This window comes from Dermacentor silvarum, chromosome 2, assembly GCF_013339745.2.
Source record: "Dermacentor silvarum isolate Dsil-2018 chromosome 2, BIME_Dsil_1.4, whole genome shotgun sequence".
NCBI lineage: Eukaryota > Metazoa > Arthropoda > Arachnida > Ixodida > Ixodidae > Dermacentor > Dermacentor silvarum.
The window spans coordinates 119,669,811-119,689,672 of NC_051155.1; the positions used below are offsets into that span (position 1 = coordinate 119,669,811).

The window sequence follows — 19,862 nt, forward strand, 5'->3', positions numbered from 1 at the left end:
GTATAGGGACATTTTATTTGCAGTGAAGATAAGAAGCAAGAAAAATATTTTTTTTAAGAACGCAACTAGGCGTATAGTATAGGCACAAATTTTTGAATTCAGTATGCCCAAACTCACATATATAACCAACTCTTGTGGTGCGTTCGTTGTACAGGGACTTTCTATTTGCCGTGGAGATAAGAAGCAAGAAAAGAAATTTGTATTTTTAAAACACTAAACTATAGGTGTAATATAGGCGCACATTTTTGTTTGTACCTTGAAAAGTACGTCACTAACAATAGCGTTATCTGTGCGCAAAGTTGTACAGGCCTGCTCAAGTTCACTTCCGTTGTTGCTATAGGTAGCGTCCAAAACATGGCGGCCATGACGTATTTGAGACTCCAGAAATCGCCTTCGGCGCATGTATAGTCACTAAACGCGCAGCCTTTGAGATCCGGTTTTGTTACTCGAATAAAACCGTCGTTATGGCCTTAATTTGTATACGTTGGCAGCGGAAGCCTAGAGTTCGCTATATAGACAATTGTACAGTTAATTATAAAAGAGTAGTTTTACACGAGTACCAATCAGTTTGTACGTTTCGCGAGTTCGATATTGCCCTCTGATTCGTTGTCTGGCAGGTCTACTAGAGAATGCTGCGAATTACTGCACCTTGTAACATGCGAACGCATTCGTTGCCTTTAGGGCGCTATGCTTTTGACGTACGTTGACCCTCATGAGTCTGGTTCCGGAGACTATGGTTCATGACTACATATGAGTAAACAGCGATCATACGACGGGAATCTCTTCACAGGCAGGTTGGTTTTCTGAACCTGAACAGCTATTGGACAAATCTGCTACAGTTTGATTATGAATGAACTCGTGATAAACGAGAAGTCGCTCTGAAATGCCTTTTTTTTTAATTCGAACAAATTTCTACAATATCGCATGGAGCATATAGAGCAATTCGGCCTGCTCAGGTGGAGAACATGGATATGCGGACATTGGTTGCACGACAAATCGTAACGTCCAGCTGGCTAAATTAAAATATTCCCTGATTTATTCTTTAATTATACTATTTAACGCACATGTTTCAATGCAAACTAGAACCCCAGCAGCGGTGAAGGTATGTATGCTAAGCGTTAATTCTAGGACAGTAGGACTAGTCCCACTTTTGAGATATTCATGCCCTTAATATGCTAAAAAAATTAGCGCAGCGTGCACTAGTGGTGCAAGGCTGGGGCAAACAGCGGAGCTTGTGATCGACCAAGCTACAGCCAGGGTCGCTATCCCGACAACGCTGGATACTCAAACGCAGACTCTCGCGTTCTCGTTCTCTAAACTGAGAATCTTCGACTCGATGACGCCTTTCTCAGCTGCAGCTTTGGTACGGTATTCCGGATCGGCTCGCCGCCGACGCGCAGATTCTCTCTTGGCCGCCCGACGCGCTTCAAGACACAGCCTGGCGAAGCGTTGACATGTCTAGGCGAAGCGACGCGACGGTTGCTAGGCGACGCGAAGTGACGTCATTGCTAAACGGAGCATGTGCGCAGTCGTAGCAGCTTGGTGCGGCGGTGCGGCGGCGAAGCGAGGCGCAGCTGGGTTGTATAGGCAACGCACGGTGTCATCGCCAGGCACAGTTTCTGGTCTACGCTACACGGGCCAACCTCCGGCTTAAACAGCTCCGCTGTCAAAGGTGTACTGCTGTTAAGAAACTATTAACTGGAACGCGAATGGTTTTCGTAGCATATATTTTAGGGCCAGATGATCTCGCAAATGGTGCTAGTCATATTAGTTCTACTAAGCAAACATTGCTTCAGTAATGCCCGGTTTCAGTTTTCCAAATGAGACATGCAACCTAAAGTGAATAATTAGAAAGTTAGTAAATCTTTTAATCAGCTACCTGTACACCAAAATTTTTCATGCAGGCAATTCCGCCTCTTTAGAAATGCACCTTTCTTAAAAGGCTCTCTCTGTCACAAGCTTTTTTTTTCCTATCTCTTTGAACTAAAGAAAGTAATAAATAAACACGTCGAACCGATGACAGCTAACCTGTGGCAAGCCTTAAAACACAGATGTCCGCTACGTAAATGCAACAAACTCAGTATTAGCTCACGGTCCTCTTGAGCAACGTATTTTTACTACGAACTCGTGTCCTTAGTTAACAACCAATAATTTACGAAATCTTAAAACATTATTTTCAATGCAAAGCCTTCAACGTAGAAGTTATAGATCTATTGAGAAATACCCAAATGATTTAGTTCTATGAAGACACCAGTTTCGGTTTTAAATTTAAGGAGCCGATAGCAGCGCCCGCATTTGAGATGGTCGAGCACGAGGCCGCACTAATGTATTTTTGGACAAAAAAATACTGAGAGATGCTTTTACCGATTAACTGATCTAATGGGCCGAAAGAAGACGTAACCAGAAAGATAAAAAGAATGAGTCTTGTTGTACCTATCGTCAACCCGTTTCAAATGTATGTTCATGAAACGAATTCATGTATCCACCCAAATTTGCGTGAGCGTACATTTGAATTACCTTATGATTCTACTCGTATATCAGCCGTCAAGCCAAGGGTATAGTTTATCCCGGCGATAACGGGCGTGCCGCCAGATAATGACAGATTGGTAAAAATGATGGAATTGAACGGAATCGCTGCAGAATAGGTAATTTGCATTCAAAGCTCACGGTTGGCCTTGGCGTCCATCGAACGCTCGGAATCGGTCTGGCTTTGCAAGGACGTCCTCATCGAGTAGACGCTGCCCTGCCTGATGCTAAACTTGGCTGAGCTCGGCGTCCCCGGCGAGCTAGGAACGCTCCCCAGTAGTGGCGACGCAGAAGCCCGCGACACCGGCCAGTCCCACGGCATATGCAACGGTGACGGCTTCGAGGCTGGTGGTGCCGGTGCCGCACTCGTCACCGGCGACGGTGTCGACGACGAGCACGGAGTCACACGTGAGTTCTGTGGCACCTTCAACAGTGGCGATTCCGAGCCAAGCGCCATCGGTGAGTTCCGTGACGTCGGCAACGGCGACGACACCGAACCCGGCGGCACATCCAAGTTCTGTGACGTCAGCGACATTATCGACGGCGGCACCGGAGAGTTCTGCAGTGACGTCGGCGACGCCGACCCCGGCGGCATTGGTGAGTTCCGCGACGTCGGCAACAGTGATGACACCGAGTCTGGTGGCATGGGAAAGTTCCGTGACGTCAGCGACATTAGCGACGGCGGTACCAGCGAGTTCTGCAGTGACGTGGGCGACTGTGACGACACTGAGCCCGGCGGCATTAGTGAGTTCCGTGACGTCGGCAACAGTGCTGACGCTGAGTCCGAAGGTACCACTAAGTTTCGTGACGTTAACGACACTGATGACACCGGTTCCAATGACACCAGCAAGTTCCGTGACGTCGGCGACAGTGGCAGCAGCGCGGTCGGTGACGTAGCTGGCAATGGTGACACCGAGCCCGGTGCCATTGGCAGGTTCTGTGACGCCGGCGACAGTGTTGACGCTGGGTCCACTGGCACAGACGAATTCCCAGACGTCGGCAACAGTGACGATGCCGAGAAGGGAGGCGCCGGTGCGTTCCGTGATGCCGGCAACTTCGAAGGCGGCGAGCTCATGGCAGCTCCGGACGTGGACACTGTCTGCAAGCGCGGCATATTCAGGACAGCCGAACGAAAACATCGGTAGGAAACGTCGGTCTCGAGTTATTACAGTCACAGGTGGCATTTCAAGGTTAACTCCAAGTATACACAAGCGTGATGCTGTACCAACGCTAACTATAACCTGAATGTCAGTTCCTGGACTTTGAACTTTTGCCATAAGACTGTTTTTTGAAAGTGCATCAGCCAATGCAGATCAAACTTACTGCATACCAAGGGCTAAATAAAGGCCCAAACGCTACTACAGAGTTGCAAACTTGCTTACAGAGTCGCATTTAAATTTTACCTCTACAGAGCAGGTTCGAGCCTTACGGCGTCAGCTCAAACCAGACTTGTACACGTTACAGAAAAAAAGTAACCGATTACGATTATAATTACTTCATTCAAAAAACGTAATTTATCACAGTTACTAATTGCTGCCTACGAGAATAATTGAGCAAGTTCTAAACACTACTCGATTACTTTAACACTATTTTCCTCCCTACGTACATTTATTAACATTGCACAAATACAGTACATACATAGAACGAGCTGGCCTGCCTCTTTCAACGCGTCCTCTGTAGCCATTCACACGTTGTTTGTCTTCAGTAAGAATTGCCTTTAAAATTTTTGTTCGGTAATCTTTCCTCATTTTCTTGCGAATACATCTGGAATCTACACTGAAAACTCGCTCGATGTGCGCGTTGGATAGAAGGATTGCGTTGCAACTTGTAACGTACGAACACCTTGCTCACAACATTGTGGGTACGAGAATGTCGCGGTGTTCGGATCTGGGTCATCTAATGGAGCACAGCGCTTTATTATTGCCAGGGCTAGTGTAAGGCGCTCCCAATTAGGCCAGTGAAAGAAATGAAAAAAAAATGTCACAGTTTCGCCCTAAGGGCGAAGCAATGAATGCGATAGCAACACAACAATGTCATACGATGTAAGGTGAGCGGCTTTGGTAGCAATATGAATTGTAGTAAACATGAGCTGATTAAGTAAGCAGGTGTGCTGCGGCGTAAGTAGACCGACATGAAGAGAGACTCGATGACCACGAGAAGGCGCGTGTGAAACGGTGGTGTTGATGAGAAGCGCTTCCCGTGGGCAGCGCGCGTGCGAAGGGACACACCTGTAGCGCTGCACTGCCGATCCGGGCAGCATTGCGTGTGTAGCGTGCGTTGGAAAATGTGGCCCGACTATTACGAACTGAATGAACAAGCGTGGTGTGAGCGCGCACAAACAAACATGAATAGATCACACTGAATGACTGCAGACAACGACTGTCAAAACGCTGGCAGCAAGCAGCGGGCGAAGGTACGTGCGGTCTATCGCTTCAACGGAAACTGAGCGTGCATAAAGGTCAGAGCCGTGTGGAGATAAGAGACGGTGCGGCGAGCGACGAACGCGGTTGCTGGCAGAGGAAAAGTGCCCCCCCCCCCCCCCCCGCTCCCTCCGGCGCTGGCTGCCCGCTTCCTTGCTTGCGCGTGGGAGAGATAAGAGACCGTGCGGTCGAGCGACGAGCGCGGTTGTTGGCACAGTAGAAGTGCGCCGACCCCCCCCCCCCCCCCCCCGCTCCCTCCGGCGCTCGCTTCCCGCTTCGTTGCTTGCGCGTGGGAGATTGAGTGCGTTCGCTCTCCGTGATAGCGCGCGTCCCCGCACGCTTCCGCTCGGGCATACGGCGCGCGCTGAAGATTTTATCTATACGGAACCTCACGGCGACGGCGACGGCGACGCCGACGGCAGAAATCCGGTTGAAGTGTCCATATAATTGCTATCGCAATAAAATCGCCCATAGGTGATTCCGTGGCATCAGCGTCCAAAGTAGCCATCGCTATCGAGCCATGTATAGCGCCATTTTCATTTATTAGCCGATATCTGGTAGACCTCCACCCGGCAGAATTTATTCGTAAGCCATTTAGGCTCAAACGGGTCATTGTAATGGACGCCAGCAAACGCCCACGTTCCTTGAAGAGGTAGCCAAATCTGTAATGTAATTCAATATAAAGCTGCACATCATTCAGGCCCTAAAACACTGTTCGTGCGTTACAATCACAAAAAATAGGTGTATATGAATCACTTATATTTCAAAGAGAAACATACGCTTTTAATGGCCAAAGACTTCTGTGAAGGCCGCCTAAAAGCGCTTCCAGAAGAGAGAGATAAATTTAGTATAAGAGAAAGGCTCGGAGGTCGGACTTGCTAGCGAAGCGTGCAAATCTGCAAGCCCGCCATGTTCAGGCGATCCAGGCGTAGCTGCGAGACGCCGATGGTGGCAAGGAGGTAAGCCATGTAAATATTTTCATCCCTTTTGGACTCGGTAGTTCCCGCCAAACTTCAGTATCAATACTGCGTCGACTGTTATAGCTCGTTTCGTCAAAACTGTAACTAGTTCCATGTAGTTGGTTACTGGAAAAAGCAAATGAATTACAGTGAGCGTCACCGAGTAAACAAGGAAGTCGCTAAATTACAAACTTACCAGAGAACGTAATTGATTACAAGTAATTATTTGCACGTAATTCATGGTGTACAGACGTGAGCAGCCTTGTCTAGAACGCGGGAACAGCGGCTTCCGGGGCTCTCCGGAGCCAGCCAGCGACGTCTAACGCTAGCTGCTGGGTCCGACGTCTAACGGTAGGTGATGGGCATGTTTGGGCCCAGCAACTATCGTTAGACGTCGCTGGCTGGCTCCGGAGAGCCCCGGAAGCCACCGTGCCCGCGTTCTAGACAAGGCTGCTTACGTCTGTACAAGTCGGGCTCTAACCTGCTTCTGCCGTCACAAGCAAGCAGATATCAAACAAGACGAGAAAATTTAAAGTATATAGAAAACATTATTATGGCAAATGTATACCACTTCCAGACGAACAACGGAAGTGTTGCAATGTTCATTTTTAACGGGGAGCAAAAAAAAAAAAGAACGAGAAAAACGCACGGGACAGCTGGTATATATAGAAAAAGACAATTCAAAAACGGCATCAATTGCTAACCTAGCTTAATAAGTCTTGCTATGAAATTATTATCGAAGTTTTCTTATTAAAATAAAATAGCCTGATAAAACACATTTTCTTAATGTTGAGGCGTCCTCCTCTCCAGTTCTTAATTGGCAGCTGCTCTGCTCTATAGCTATCGCCACTTTTTGACGAATATATTCCTGCACAACATATGCCTGTGACATCCTGACAAGTTGGGCAGGAAATGGTGCTGTAAACGACAAGCGGGGGTCTCAACGCTAGGATTTTCGTTTTACTGTATACCATAGGAACGCTATAGTAAAGTACAGCTTATTGCTTCGGATGAGTCGGTGACAGCCAGTGGGTAGAGGACTCAATGCATTCTTTCGGGACCTCAAAAAATGTCGGCGTATAGAGCAACCTGAGCGATGATCGAAGAAAAGATTTAGTGATACGGTTATGAGGAGCGTTCACGTGACATCACGGCCATCATATTCACGGCGGCCACAGAACCGCTGCAGATAAGGGGAATGGCACTAGATGGAAGCAAAAACTCCATGGCGGCTGGTGATAACGTGCCTCATTTTTATCGTGTTGGCTGTATACAAGATGGTGGCCGCGATGACGTCAGTGCACAACCCATACTTGTTTCGGTCTATGGGCACTTTCCCCTTGAAAACGTTGGGCCGCTAATGCAGCCCAGGGATTTCAAGGACAAATAAATTCAAAACGTGTAATAATAAAAAACGCATCTACCATCGTTGTTCAGTTTGGCGAGCCGAGCTTCTCGATACCTGACGATCAATGGTAACCGTCCGCTTGTCCGAAAGGGAGGAAGAAAGCGCACCCGGCACTGCGCCTCGGTAATAAGTGCGTGAACTTTCCATTTTCAAACCAACCAGCGTCTCGCGCGAGGGCTACGGACGGTTCGTTTCTTTATCGGGCCGAACTTCTTAGTGTTTCGCGGGCTTACCTTTCAGGCCTGGAAAAAATTCATGTAGCACCTATTGAGCAATACAAAGCTGGGTCGGGAATTTCCAGGATGGCCCACAATTTTCTCATTGGCACTGCTGCTCCGCATTGAATATTTGAGAAGGTGATTAATTAAGAACTAATGCAATAATTAAGCGATGCAGGAAAAACAGTTTGGCTTGCTCCAAGCGACGGCAAACAATATCACCTTGGCTCTGCCCAGCTACGTGGTACTTGCATATTTTCAAATTTTGGCACAAGTTATTACGTGGGACACATGGTATAAAGTGAACTGGTGTCGCACTGAGTAATCAGACGGATCGATTGACCCGCTGATCAATGTCTGTGGTTTTTCCTTGCCACTTCTGAGCAGATTCGGCAAAAACAAATCACATATGCAAATGTGTTGCCTATACTATCTTGTGTCAGTAGACTGTTATCCTTTGTCTGCAAAACTTCCTAATCTTATCACATCGCCTTATCTTATACTCTGAACCCTATTTCATCACTTCCGTCCTCGACTAGGTTTTCTTTCTCTAAACACTCCCATTATGTTACTTTGATAAGCCAATCGGTTATCTAATCTACGCACTACCTGACCTCCCGAACTCCACTTCTTTTAATCTCAACTTGAATATAAATTACATATGTCTGCCGTCTGAGCTATATCACCCTCTTTCTGTCTCTTCACGATACGCCTACCCTCTTTTCATTACATTACTCAGTGCGCGGTCCTTAGGTTCCACTCGAGCTTCCTTCTTATCCTTCAAGTTCCCATAATTATGTGCACCGTAGAATCAACAGGTCACATACTTTTATTTTCAAAGATCGGCAAAGCCGCCGATGGCGACGTGGTAGTGCCTTCCATACAGGCTGCAACCAATTTTTATTGGTCTGAAAATTTCTTTCTCATGTTCCGATGACCGTGCTGTCATTCCCCCACTGCCGGTTGAATGCGTCTCAGGGGAGGATTAACTGCGGCCACTAAGCAAGCCATATTGTTTTCTCTCGCACAGAGAACCAGTTCTGGTTCCTCGTTGACTCACACGCGTCCGCAGCTGACGCCAGCACCACAAGAAACTGGTGGAATGCACCGCAACCTATGTCAGCGAGCCAGATACCATGCGAGCATGCGACCTACTTGCAACATAAACGAGTGCTAAATGCAAACTGGAAATTCCAAAGGGATACGCCGTCGAAAAGCACAAAAGCGTAACCTCAAGTAACTTAATTTACGTTTATACAAATTTAAGTCACCATTACGTGTTATCGTTAAGTTCGTGAAGAATGTAAAACTTGGGAAGAATTCGACCGCTGTCATGTAACGATGTTCTGTTTAAATGCGGTTAAAGGTACAGAAATAAACTAGTACATTTGCAGATTACACTTTAGTTGACCAGGACGGCCTTCTCCACGCCAAATCTCATTAAGAGGGGCTGGTCGACGCGCATTTTGACAGCGTTCGCTCAGGACTAAATATGCGATGTCTGCGAGCGCCGTCTCCCTGAGAATAAAAGCGAATGCGATGCAGCGTCAGAAGGAGGGCTCAATGAACAGGTCAGGAAGCGATAGAAGCAGCAATTATGTTTTCGTTACGCAACTGCAAAACACCCGTTGGAATTATATTACCAGCTAGGGCAACAATATGAGACGGCGGAATAAATCTGATGGAATGTAAGTGACGCCTTGGACATATTGGGGCTATAGTGGCGTAGCCAGGGGGTGTCAACCGTGCATGTGTCACCCTCTCCCCCCCCCCCCCCTAAAACCATTCACGCAGAAACTCCACTGGAGTTTTCTAAATATGCGTATGAGCATTGTGCCACTCGCTCACCTCTACGTAGCCCGGTGCCATTATCAAACTTGATCCGACCATTATAAACGCTTATCAGCCCTTACCGGTCGTTATCAACCTTTTTGGACTCGATTCGACCTTTACCAACCATTATAGGTCGTTATCAACCTTATCGCAATCGATCCGATCCTTATCAACCCGCATCTGAACGTATCAATCTTATCGGACATGATCCGATCTTCATCAACCCTTATCGGTCCCTATCAACCTTATCAGAATTGCTCCCACCATTATAAACCCTTATCGCTCTTCAGCACCTTATCCATCCGCGTCGGACCATTATCAACCGTGACGAAACCCATATGACCCCTCATCACTCCTTATGTCCTTATCAACTCATTGATTGTTTATCTGTCAGTGTTGGGTGATGCGGAGCGCATGGGAGCCCTAAGAGATAGGTGGTATTTCGGTCGGTGAAGGAATGCCCAGCGGAGGGCGCATCCCGCCACCACCGAAACGCATCGGGGATGTGGCTGGTTTGACATTAAATTTTATTGTGATAGCAATTATACGGACACTTCAACCGGATTTCTGCCGTCGGCGTCGCCGTCACCGTGAGGTTCCGTATAGATTCCAAGGGCGATAAAATCGTCGCCGCGCGCCGTATGCGCCAGCAAAAGAACGCGGGGGCGAACTCCCCCGCGCGCTATCACGTAGAGCGAACGCACGGTGGAAAGCAAACGCAACCGTCGCCCGAAAGGCTGTGGGGGTATGGGAGGGAGGGAGGCGGGGCGGCGCTGTGCTGTGCTCCGGCACCAAAGGCATATCTTGCCACCCGAATCTCCCACGCGAAAGCAAGAAACGGGAAGAGGGAGGGGGGGGGGGGGGGGGCAGCTTCTCCTCTGCCAACAACTTCTCCTTTGCCTGGCGGTGCCGGTCGCCCGCACCGTCTCTTATCTCCACACGGCTCTGACCTCTGTATGCTCTGTGCATTCGCCGCTCAGTTTCCGTTGAAGCGATAGACCACGCGAACCTGCGCTTGCTGCCAGCGTTTTGACAGTCGTTGGCTGCGGTCATTCAGTGTGATCTATTCATGTTTGCTTGTGCGCACTGACACCACGATTGTTAATTCAGTTAGTAAGCCAATGTGTATAAGTTTATGCAGCCGATAAAACTACTATCCCTACTCCGAATTGCCCTCTACTAATTTGATATCGCAATCGATGCTTCGCCTTTCGGGCGAAACTGCGACATTTTTTTTTTTTCGCGAAGTCAGAATTTTCATGATGTCTAATAATGCTCCAAGTCGGCTCTACATGTGGTCCTAGAGATAGCTTTTATCCCACCATCACCAAATCTTCCGACAAAGCCTTGAATTGAATTCTGCGGTTTTACGTGGTTTTACGATTTCATTATGAGGCACGCCGTGGTGTAGGACCATGAATTAACTTTGACCACCAGGGGATCTTTAACGTGCCCCCAATGCACAGGACAAGGGCGTTTTTGCATTGCTTGCACGCGACATACATGAAGTCACTCGAAGAAGCCTACACGGTACTCAGCATCGTTGCTATAAGGTATAAGCCTGCTTTTTACACGGGACGCAGCATCGTTATTAATTAGCCGCACTTTAGTTCTCCCCTGATGGTACAGTAAAGAACCGTCACTGCCTCAAGCTGTAATGCTATGTAATCTGTGCTGTATGGCTACGGTGATGGTACCTACGGCGGCAATTAGTGGCGTTGCAACGAAGTAATGAAGTATGATGGACGCATTGCCTTTATATACTTACAAGTTACTCCTGGCTGGAAAACAGAAAAACATTTGTTCGGGTGACGGCTGACAGTCATGTCATCATTCTGTTAACGTACCTTTCAGCGCGGCAAAGCACAACGATCGTAGCCACAGACTTTTCTTCTTCTTCTCCGTTTATGATAAAGATGATAATGACCTCAATGACTGTGGCTCGTACCCACTAAGGAGTACCCAGTAAGGACAGTACTACAGCACCGCACATCCTTTTAAAGGAATCCGAAGATGACGAGATTGGACAATTAACATATTGTTTTGTCTAAATAGAGACAGCTAATTCGAAGGCTGCCTATAAGGCAAGACGTGCTTACTCAACGGCTGGTAACCATTGTGCATAAGTGATCTCCTCCCTGGGTTAATTTAGGAACTGGGTAATCTGCGCAATAACCATGGTCCTCCTGCCCCAGAATCATTCAGACGAGTCTCCACTTGCATCAGTTTTCCAAAAATACAAATTAAAAAAAAAGATGACAGCTGGTTTGCGCGGCCTTGCAGAACCACAGCCCAATTTCCAGCGAAGCCTCGATTTGTGTCGAAAGAAACCACACACATCAAAAGGTTGTCTTCATAGATGACTCGCCTGTTTGAAACCTTCATACTTGGAACATACTTGGAACCAACATACTTGGAAATTCTGCCTATATTACAGCTAATACTCACCACATTCCCTCTAAATATAGCTTAGTTATATACGCAGCGCACTTGAAAAAAAAAAAACATGAACACAAAAAAAAAAAATTCTGCGCTTCTTGGGTGTCCTCATTCATTGTTTCCATGTTTTTTTTTTTTTGAAGCGCGCTCCTATAACTAAGCCATGAAATACAGCTAGCTTATCGGGATATCTTAAGCCCTAAATATAAGCTCCATGAATGATTAGTTCTCCCAAGACAACTTTCAAAGACGCATATGCCATTTTCGAGTGCTTCTAATAGCATTAGTTCCTTCGCTGTTACAAACTTGCAGAGCCGTTGGAAGCAATGTGAACGTTTAGCAAAATATTTAGTCTCCAGGTACAGAAGCTGCCCGTATATCATCAGAAATTAAGATAAGTCTGCTAAATTCCTCTTGATTCGCCCGAACAATAATACAGCAGACTTTTTGTCAGTTGAAAAAGAATTAAGCAGTGAAAAGTTCGAAACAACTAACCCTCAGACGTGGGCGCGACAGGTCTTGCAATGACAAATTGGGGTGCAGGAAAGGGGGGTAGACATCGGCATCGCCAGGGTGGAGGTGGGCTCCAGAAAACATTGGAGGGAGCTTTGGGAGGGAAGGGGGGGGGGGGCTTTGGAAAACATTGGATGCCCCCCTCGTAGTCGGCGCTTATGCAGCACATCCCGCCCCATCCACATATAGCATCGCGCCCACCATTCCCTTCCGGCTGAACGTACACGGGCCCGGACACCCACTTTTGGAGTGTCATTCTTTCTTCGAGCAAGAAGGAACTGGAACGAGCTTCCATACCTCATTAGTCATAAGGCCATCTGCCGTTGCCGAAGCTGTTACCAATCATATTTACGACGAACACAGGTTTCTAAATGGGGTCCTTAAAGAATAAGATGAAAGTCATCTCCTGCAAGTTCTGTTGTCAATGACTGACGGGCGCGGATCCCACGGGTTCCTTGACGTCGTCGGTCATCAGGTAGCGACGGATCATCCTCCAGCAGTCCTCGTGGAGGGTATCCAGTTGAGGACGGCCATCCTGGCGCGGCCTGCACACAACGTAGTCCTGGACGACACGTGTGAATCTCGTGAAGTCGTGAAGGCTTTCTATGCTCCTCATTCCACGTCGAACTGTGGCATAGGCCTCGGCTACGCTGAGGCACTGCTGCTCAGCGAGTTCTTCGAGCAGTCCGGCATGGCGGCAAACACGTCCCAAGGCCACAGCACAGTGCCTGCATAGAAGAAGTTAAACCTTATCAGTAATACATTCGATTGGCCAAGCACTACAACAACTAAAGCATCATGTGACAAGAATGAAGTCGCACGCCTGTACGAATGCAGACAGCAGCATCGAAACAGAATAGAATAAAAACGTGTCCAAACGAAAATGACGAACGACAACGAGCAGCTATAGACAAAGCCCAGATCACTTGTAAATGTCGCCTCACTTGACCTACAGGGCGCTAAGGTTTTTGAACGACATGCCGACATCTTTGGACGTAGTTGTTGTTCGAGACGCTTTAGAAGCAACCCGACTTGCACTGAGCAGCGCCAATAACTTACTTCAGCTTCGTGCAGTGCCAACGCGAGCGACGGTAGAACTCTAGAGCTCGCTCACCCAACGCCACGTGTACTTCACATTATCAATTATAGCAGAGCGGCACTTGGCGCATTTCTAGAGCGCATGAAATTAATGGCAACGCTGTCTCGTCTTTAAAAAAATGTGTGGCAGAAAGCACGAAGGTAATCTTTAAAGTAAGCGAATAGCTCACGCGGACCGCAGGAATCAGGTGGACAGACTACAGCAATGCTTTCGAAGTGTACTGCTGATGTCAATAACGGTGTTTGGCTCAGATTATCGTTATGATTTTGTAGACGGCATGACAGGGTCACTAGATACGACGGTGGTGGCGCCACGACATCAGAACATCGGTATGACGACGATGTAGACGGTGACACCGCGATGACGGCGACATGGTGGTTTCTTGTTAATTTTATGACCAATTTAAAGTTTGCCTCACATGAATAATGCGAGGTGTCTCTTGAGAATCATGCCATATTTGTCGGATTATATGCCGTGTCGTGATATAGGCGCAGCTGTCGGCCATGTAGCCCCTCCGCGCGCCCACAGCAGCGTATGCTTGCGCGAGAACGCGCGGCCCGCGAAACGCAATAAAGAAGCTTTAGCATCACACGTACTGTAGCATTCGGTGTGAGCGAAGCTTTGATGATCAGATAAGGCAAAACACCACACCACGATAAGAAACGCAGAAGCGGTTTTCAGCGGCGAACATGTCCCGCCACCCGACCGTATAATGGCGCATCCACAAGACGGATGGCTCCGCGGACACTGACGGTGATGATGATTTATTGGCATCCTCTTTAAAACGGGACGGTGACAAATAGTCACCTAGCCTGCTTGAGCTAATCAGGCGTTCTATACATGCTTTTCATTCTAGCGCTTTTGTATACGTCTCCTTTCTATTTCTTTCTCTTTCTATCTACCTAGTATCCATGCCTGTAACGTCAATATCTTCGCTGCTTTTTTCTACCGATACTCAAAATGTATCTTGCTTATCTCGACTGCTGACCCGTTGATACTTCCCTCCACTTTCCTATTCGCCATTGCACTAGCAATGACATCTTCTCCCAAATATAAAATTATAATAAGAAATTCCAAGACCGCCATATTAAATTACGCTAAAGGACGCATCTCGCCAAAGGCGCAAAAAAACCTCCAGGCTGGTTTCCACGGAGACCGAGCTAGGGGAATACAAATCATCTGGGCACCAGCCCACTCTGGCCTGCCAGGCAACGTGAATGCGCATGACGCGGCTCGAGGTTTCGCAGACCGAGACGACGTCACCAACACCAACACGGACGGATTCGCAATCCGCCGGTCGGGCAGAGATAGGCTGGTTTCCTTTAGGGAAATCATTGATCATTACAGACTAGCCAGGGCTAGATATCCGGCAGCACATTGTTCATTAAACAAGTGGCAATCAGTGGCTTGGCGGCTAATACAAACCAACACTTTTCCCAACCCCATTTCCTTCAGTCACTATCACCCAGATGTATACACAGACATATGTAAGCATTGCAACAACCGAGCAGATCTTCAACACATAATCTGGGCATGCCCAAAGAAACAATATAACAATAACTGTTCAAAACCACAACAACCCAGTTTAATAATAAGAAATGAGGAGCAATGGGAGGCTGTGTTGCTCAGCTCGGACCCGGATGTTCAAGCGAGAGTAGTCCAAATGGCTGAAGACGCCGCCGAGGCTCAGGGGCTGCCGGCCGCCGTCTAGAGGGGGGACGGGGGAGGCTTCTAGTCATTACCCCCTCCTCTAACCACATTTTGGACAAAATAAAGTTATTTCTCTCTCTCTCCACTTTCCATCCAAGCACTTCTGGAAGGTGTACGTTACCTACAAGTCTTACTGGGTGAATAGTACCTTCGCATACCATAGGGATGTGCTGAGTGGTCTCATGATTTTTGCTGCAGCAGACGCATGCCTCATCTTGTTGCAAATATTTTCTCTGGTATATTTTTGTCTTTAGATAACATGCTAGAGCCTCAAATAGCAAGGCACTTCTCTTTCTGTTATCGTACATATTTTCCCTTCTAATTTCTTTCTTCCCATTCTTGTAAATCTGCATGATATTTTTTCCCCAATCTTGGCATCCACTTCACTGCCTGTGTTTCTCTCACTTTCTCTTTGATGACCCCTGGTTGTCTATTTACGCTTTCCATCACCTTGCAATTGGTTGCCAACTTTCTTGACATCTTCCATTCCGCGTCCACGCTTTTCAGGTATAGATACTTGTGCACTTTAGCCACCCATTTATTTTCATTCATGCTCCTGAGTCTTGCCTTGGAAACTAATTTTGCTCTGCGCTTCTCTGACTTCAAAAGAGGCCCAACCCATGTCACCCTGCACTGCCTCATTCGTGGTTTTACCGTGGGCTGCCAAAGCCAAACGGCCTACAGATTTCTGGTTAACTTCCAACCCCGACAAGATATCCGCTTTTAAGCACAGAATGGCATTTGCGAACGTTAGCGCTGGCACCATTACTCCTTTCCAGAGTCCACGCACCACCTCATATTTATTGTGATCCAAAGTACTCTAGTATTTCATTATTGCTGTATTCTGCTTCGCCTTTGTTTTCAGATTATCTTGGTGGGTGCTTGAGTATGTCTTTCCTTCGTTTATGTATACGCCGAGGTATTTACGTCGTATAATGCTTGACCATTGGGTATATGGCTTTCTCTTGAATTGATACCACGTAATTACTCGCGTCTTCATTAAAGACGATAATTCTCGATTTCCCTGAAGTAAACTTAACGCCTATAGGTTTGTCGCTGCGTTGTCACACATATTCGCAAGTCTCTAAATCTCTTGCGTTGGCCGCTAGTAGGGCACTATGTCTTCCGCACACATCAGTCCAGGGACTTTCTGCTGTACCCTTTGCCCATTACGCATGTAGGATAAATCAAATCCTACTTCACTGTTTGCCAGTCGTCTTTCTATGCCTTTAACATAAAGCGTGAACAGCAATGGAGACAGAGGACATACTTGTTTCAGTCCTCGGTGAATTTCCACAACTTCATTGCATGTCGGCCTTCCCATACGATTCGTACTTGGTTGTCCCACAACAGCTCCACGAAATCGTAGTCTATGCCCTCCTGCTTGAGAATATCCCATAGCAATTCCCTGTTTACGTTGTCGTAGGCTCCCTTATATCTAGAAATGCTATCCATAAAGGCATATATTGAGCCACTGAAATCTATATGCACTCATTTAGTACAAACATATTAATTATCCTATCAGTGTCTGCCTGGTCTGAACCAATTGTGTAGTTCCTCTAGTCTATCACTTTTTCTCCACCAACTTAGACAGTTCTAATTTTATGGCTAGCATTGTCATTCTATATATCACCGACATGACTTGCCTGTATGAGCTCGTCTTATCCTTATCACGTTTGCCTCTGTAGATGAGGTTTATCTTGCTTTCACGCCATCCAACCGGAATTTTCTTCGTTTTAATCGCTTGCTCTATGGCATTAGTCAGCAGTGCCTTGCTCTTTGGACCCAGGTTGTTGATTAGCTGCAATGGGAATTCATCGGGTCCTGTGGCCGTGTTATTAGGGACATCATCTGCTTTTTCGAGTAAAAGGTTTCTAAACTAAATTTTGATGTCTCAGGCTTCTCTGTTGTTGCTGGATCTGTTTAGAGTCTGAACTACGCTTTCTTTCGTGCCGAAGTTGCCCCTAATAACGTCTTTGATGTACCTCAGCGCATCGTCTCCTTCAAATATGTTACCGTCTTCATCCCTTATAGATGTTTGCAAATTTTTGGTTGGAGTTCCGAGTGCTCTTACATGGTTCCCGAATCTTTTTGGTGCGCCTTTGTCTCTTTTGCGAATGTTGCACACCCAACGCTCACTTGCGCATTTAATTTTCTCAATCATGAGCTCACTCGCCACCCTTTTCTTTTCTCGGTATGTGTTCCATCTAAGGAGCACCTCTTCTTCGTGTAATACCAACTTTTTAGCTTCTCGATATCCCTAGATACCTGTTTACGCTCTTGTATAGCTTGCTGGATTTCATTGTTCCACCACTTGCGTGGTTTCCTCTTTCCAATCCAACAATTTTTCGCCGCGTCTGCCTTATCTCCGGCTGCATATTTATAACGTCTACTAGTTCCCTATATTCCCCGACTGCTGTAGGAAGCGCCTACATTTCATTCTCTGTTTTTATCGGTCTCTGTTATTTGCTTTATTTTCATTTTTAAGAATTTTGATGCTATTAATTTCGTGTCTTGCGTTAGTACCTCTCCTAAATTTTAAGGTTAAATGCTTATGATCGCTATCCAGGCTATCTTTTCCGTGATTCATCTATCGTCATTTGGGTTAGTCGTTCGTATACCATTTCTGAGACTAAAGCGTAGTCGACATTTCTGAGACTAAGTCGCACTTCCGATTAGCACGTCTGTTCCCTTCGGAGAGTGACGCCGAAGGAAACTGACGCAGTCGTAAAAATAGGACACAACATGGTGGCGCAGCCGAAGTTGGCGCCGTCCGCTCGTGGTTTCACCAGAAAAGGCGTACATCAGAATGCAAGACAAAGGCCCACGACACGGCCTTTCTGTTCCAGCGGCCTGTCCAGCAAGCGGAAGACCAGGCTAGACTGAAGTAATAGCGCTGAAGCATTGCCTAAACAACTGCCTGTGTAACGACGCTACGTGCGTGATTGTAAACTGCGATCTAGCGGAACGAGAAATACATATGCACTCGCCTGTCAAGTGCACGTCCTCTGGCGAACTGCGCGGCGCGTGCCACAAGAGCACAGTTTCGACGCACAACGTCCCGCACGATGAAGCAGTGCCGGGCTGCTTCCTTGGTCAGCACTCCGCTCAGGCTGACGCGTACGAGGATGTAGTTGTTGGCCATGTCCTCGGACAAACCCCGAAGGAAGGCACCGACGACCTTGTCCGACCGTATCGAACAGAAGTGAACTGTTCTTATGTTCCGGCTCAACCGGATTACTTTTGCAAGACGTTGTATCTGGTGCTGGTTGGTTTCATCGGCGTCGACTTCGTCTTCGCTGCCGTCTTCGTGGTCGCTGCCATAGGAAGTAATGCTCGCGTGTACCCCCAGCTCGTTGATGCTGGTGTTGCGAGAGAGCGACTCCACTATTTGTGTCCAAGATGCGTTCAGATCGTCCTCCGTCTCGTCGTGCTCGTCGCCATTAAAACGTAAATGCAGATGCAGCTTTCGGAGTGAAGTCGCAGCTTCGACGTACTCGGCGATGGCCGAAGCGAGTGACGCGTCCCCTATCCTGATTTTGAAGCATACGGACGTAATGTGTGCGTGTAGCAAAACATGAGAAAGCGGTGCCACAATATTTCCGAAACCGGATATTTCCACATCTAAGAAAGACTTGGAGTAAAGCAACCCCAAGTTGTGGTGGGCGAAGTAAGTTCCGAGTGAGACCTTCTTTTCAGCTCCGCTTTGTTTGAGAGTCTGGCACAACGTTGGCAGTTGGTTAGAAGCGGTCGCGTGTACGGATAAGGTCAGCTTTTTAAAACTTGCTTTCTTTGAAGTGATCCAAAAAAAAGTCGACCCATTGCGCTGTGTCCCAGATGGAAAGTGGAATGCCGAGTTCTTCCAGCGTGTCGTTATTCGACAGTGGCCCATATACCAGAAGTTGTAATCTTGTGTCCGGCTGGAGCGATAAAGCTTCCTTTAAGTATACGAGTTTGAAACACCGTATAACTCGATTTTCTGCGAAAATCCTACCTGCCAGTCGGGCGTTCTCTTCGTCAAACAGAACGTTGTAAAGCTGCACGTTCTCGATCGTCTTATTTACGAGGACTCCTTCAGCCATCAATTTGAAGCAGTTTCGCCTGCTGGACTCGTCTGCTGCTATACTGAGTGTTGTCAGCGAGGTGTTGAATCTGAGGTAGTGCGCGAACTCGTGCTGTCCAGCCTCGCATGTAACCGAACCCTGTATCGACAGCTCTTTAAGCGTAGAATTTTCTTTAAGAGCTGCGACGAATGTCCTCGCCGTGGTGCCTGTCATGTACAGCTCGGCAAGCTTGACGGTCCTCAGAGATGTGCTGACGCTAATATCAGTCGACAAAAGAAACGACAGTCCGTTACATAACCCGGGTACTCCACGTTTCAACATCTCCACTTGTTGCGTGAAAAAGGAGTCGTCGTCGGGATCCTCGTTGATGACAAACTCTCTGAAGTCGACCTTGAGCAGCCCGGTCAAGTATCCCACTTGAAGGCGTCGTAAGCCATAAGCAACGAGGACAGGGTGTGGCCAATGCGGATGTGCTGTATGCACGAGTGCGTCTTAAGCAGACGGCGGCCTAGCGAAACTCCTCGATTGAAGGACTTACACGAGTGGTCTTGCAGGAAGAGGTTCTCCTCTGCCAAGCTCACTAGCGACAGCTGCCCGCACGGTGCCGGCAGCTCTCGTAGTTCCAATTTGGCTTAAAAGAGCAAATCGTTCAACGGCGAAAGGTGATCGACAA

General features: G+C 47.5%; 1 protein-coding gene across 1 annotated transcript; it reads right to left on the reverse strand.

Annotated features, from left to right (window-relative positions):
- Positions 1–2,651: 2,651 nt before the first annotated feature.
- On the reverse strand, positions 2,652–3,640 carry LOC125943516 (uncharacterized). Its single transcript, XM_049662867.1, has one exon. It carries the CDS (start codon positions 3,638–3,640, stop codon positions 2,657–2,659), a length of 984 nt encoding a protein of 327 aa, XP_049518824.1. The 3' UTR covers positions 2,652–2,656.
- Between the last annotated feature and the right edge of the window lie 16,222 nt (positions 3,641–19,862).

Bases quoted from the DNA above. Each gene is read 5' to 3' on its own strand.
- LOC125943516 (XM_049662867.1), bottom strand. From the start codon at position 3,640: ATGCCGCGCTTGCAGACAGTGTCCACGTCCGGAGCTGCCATGAGCTCG.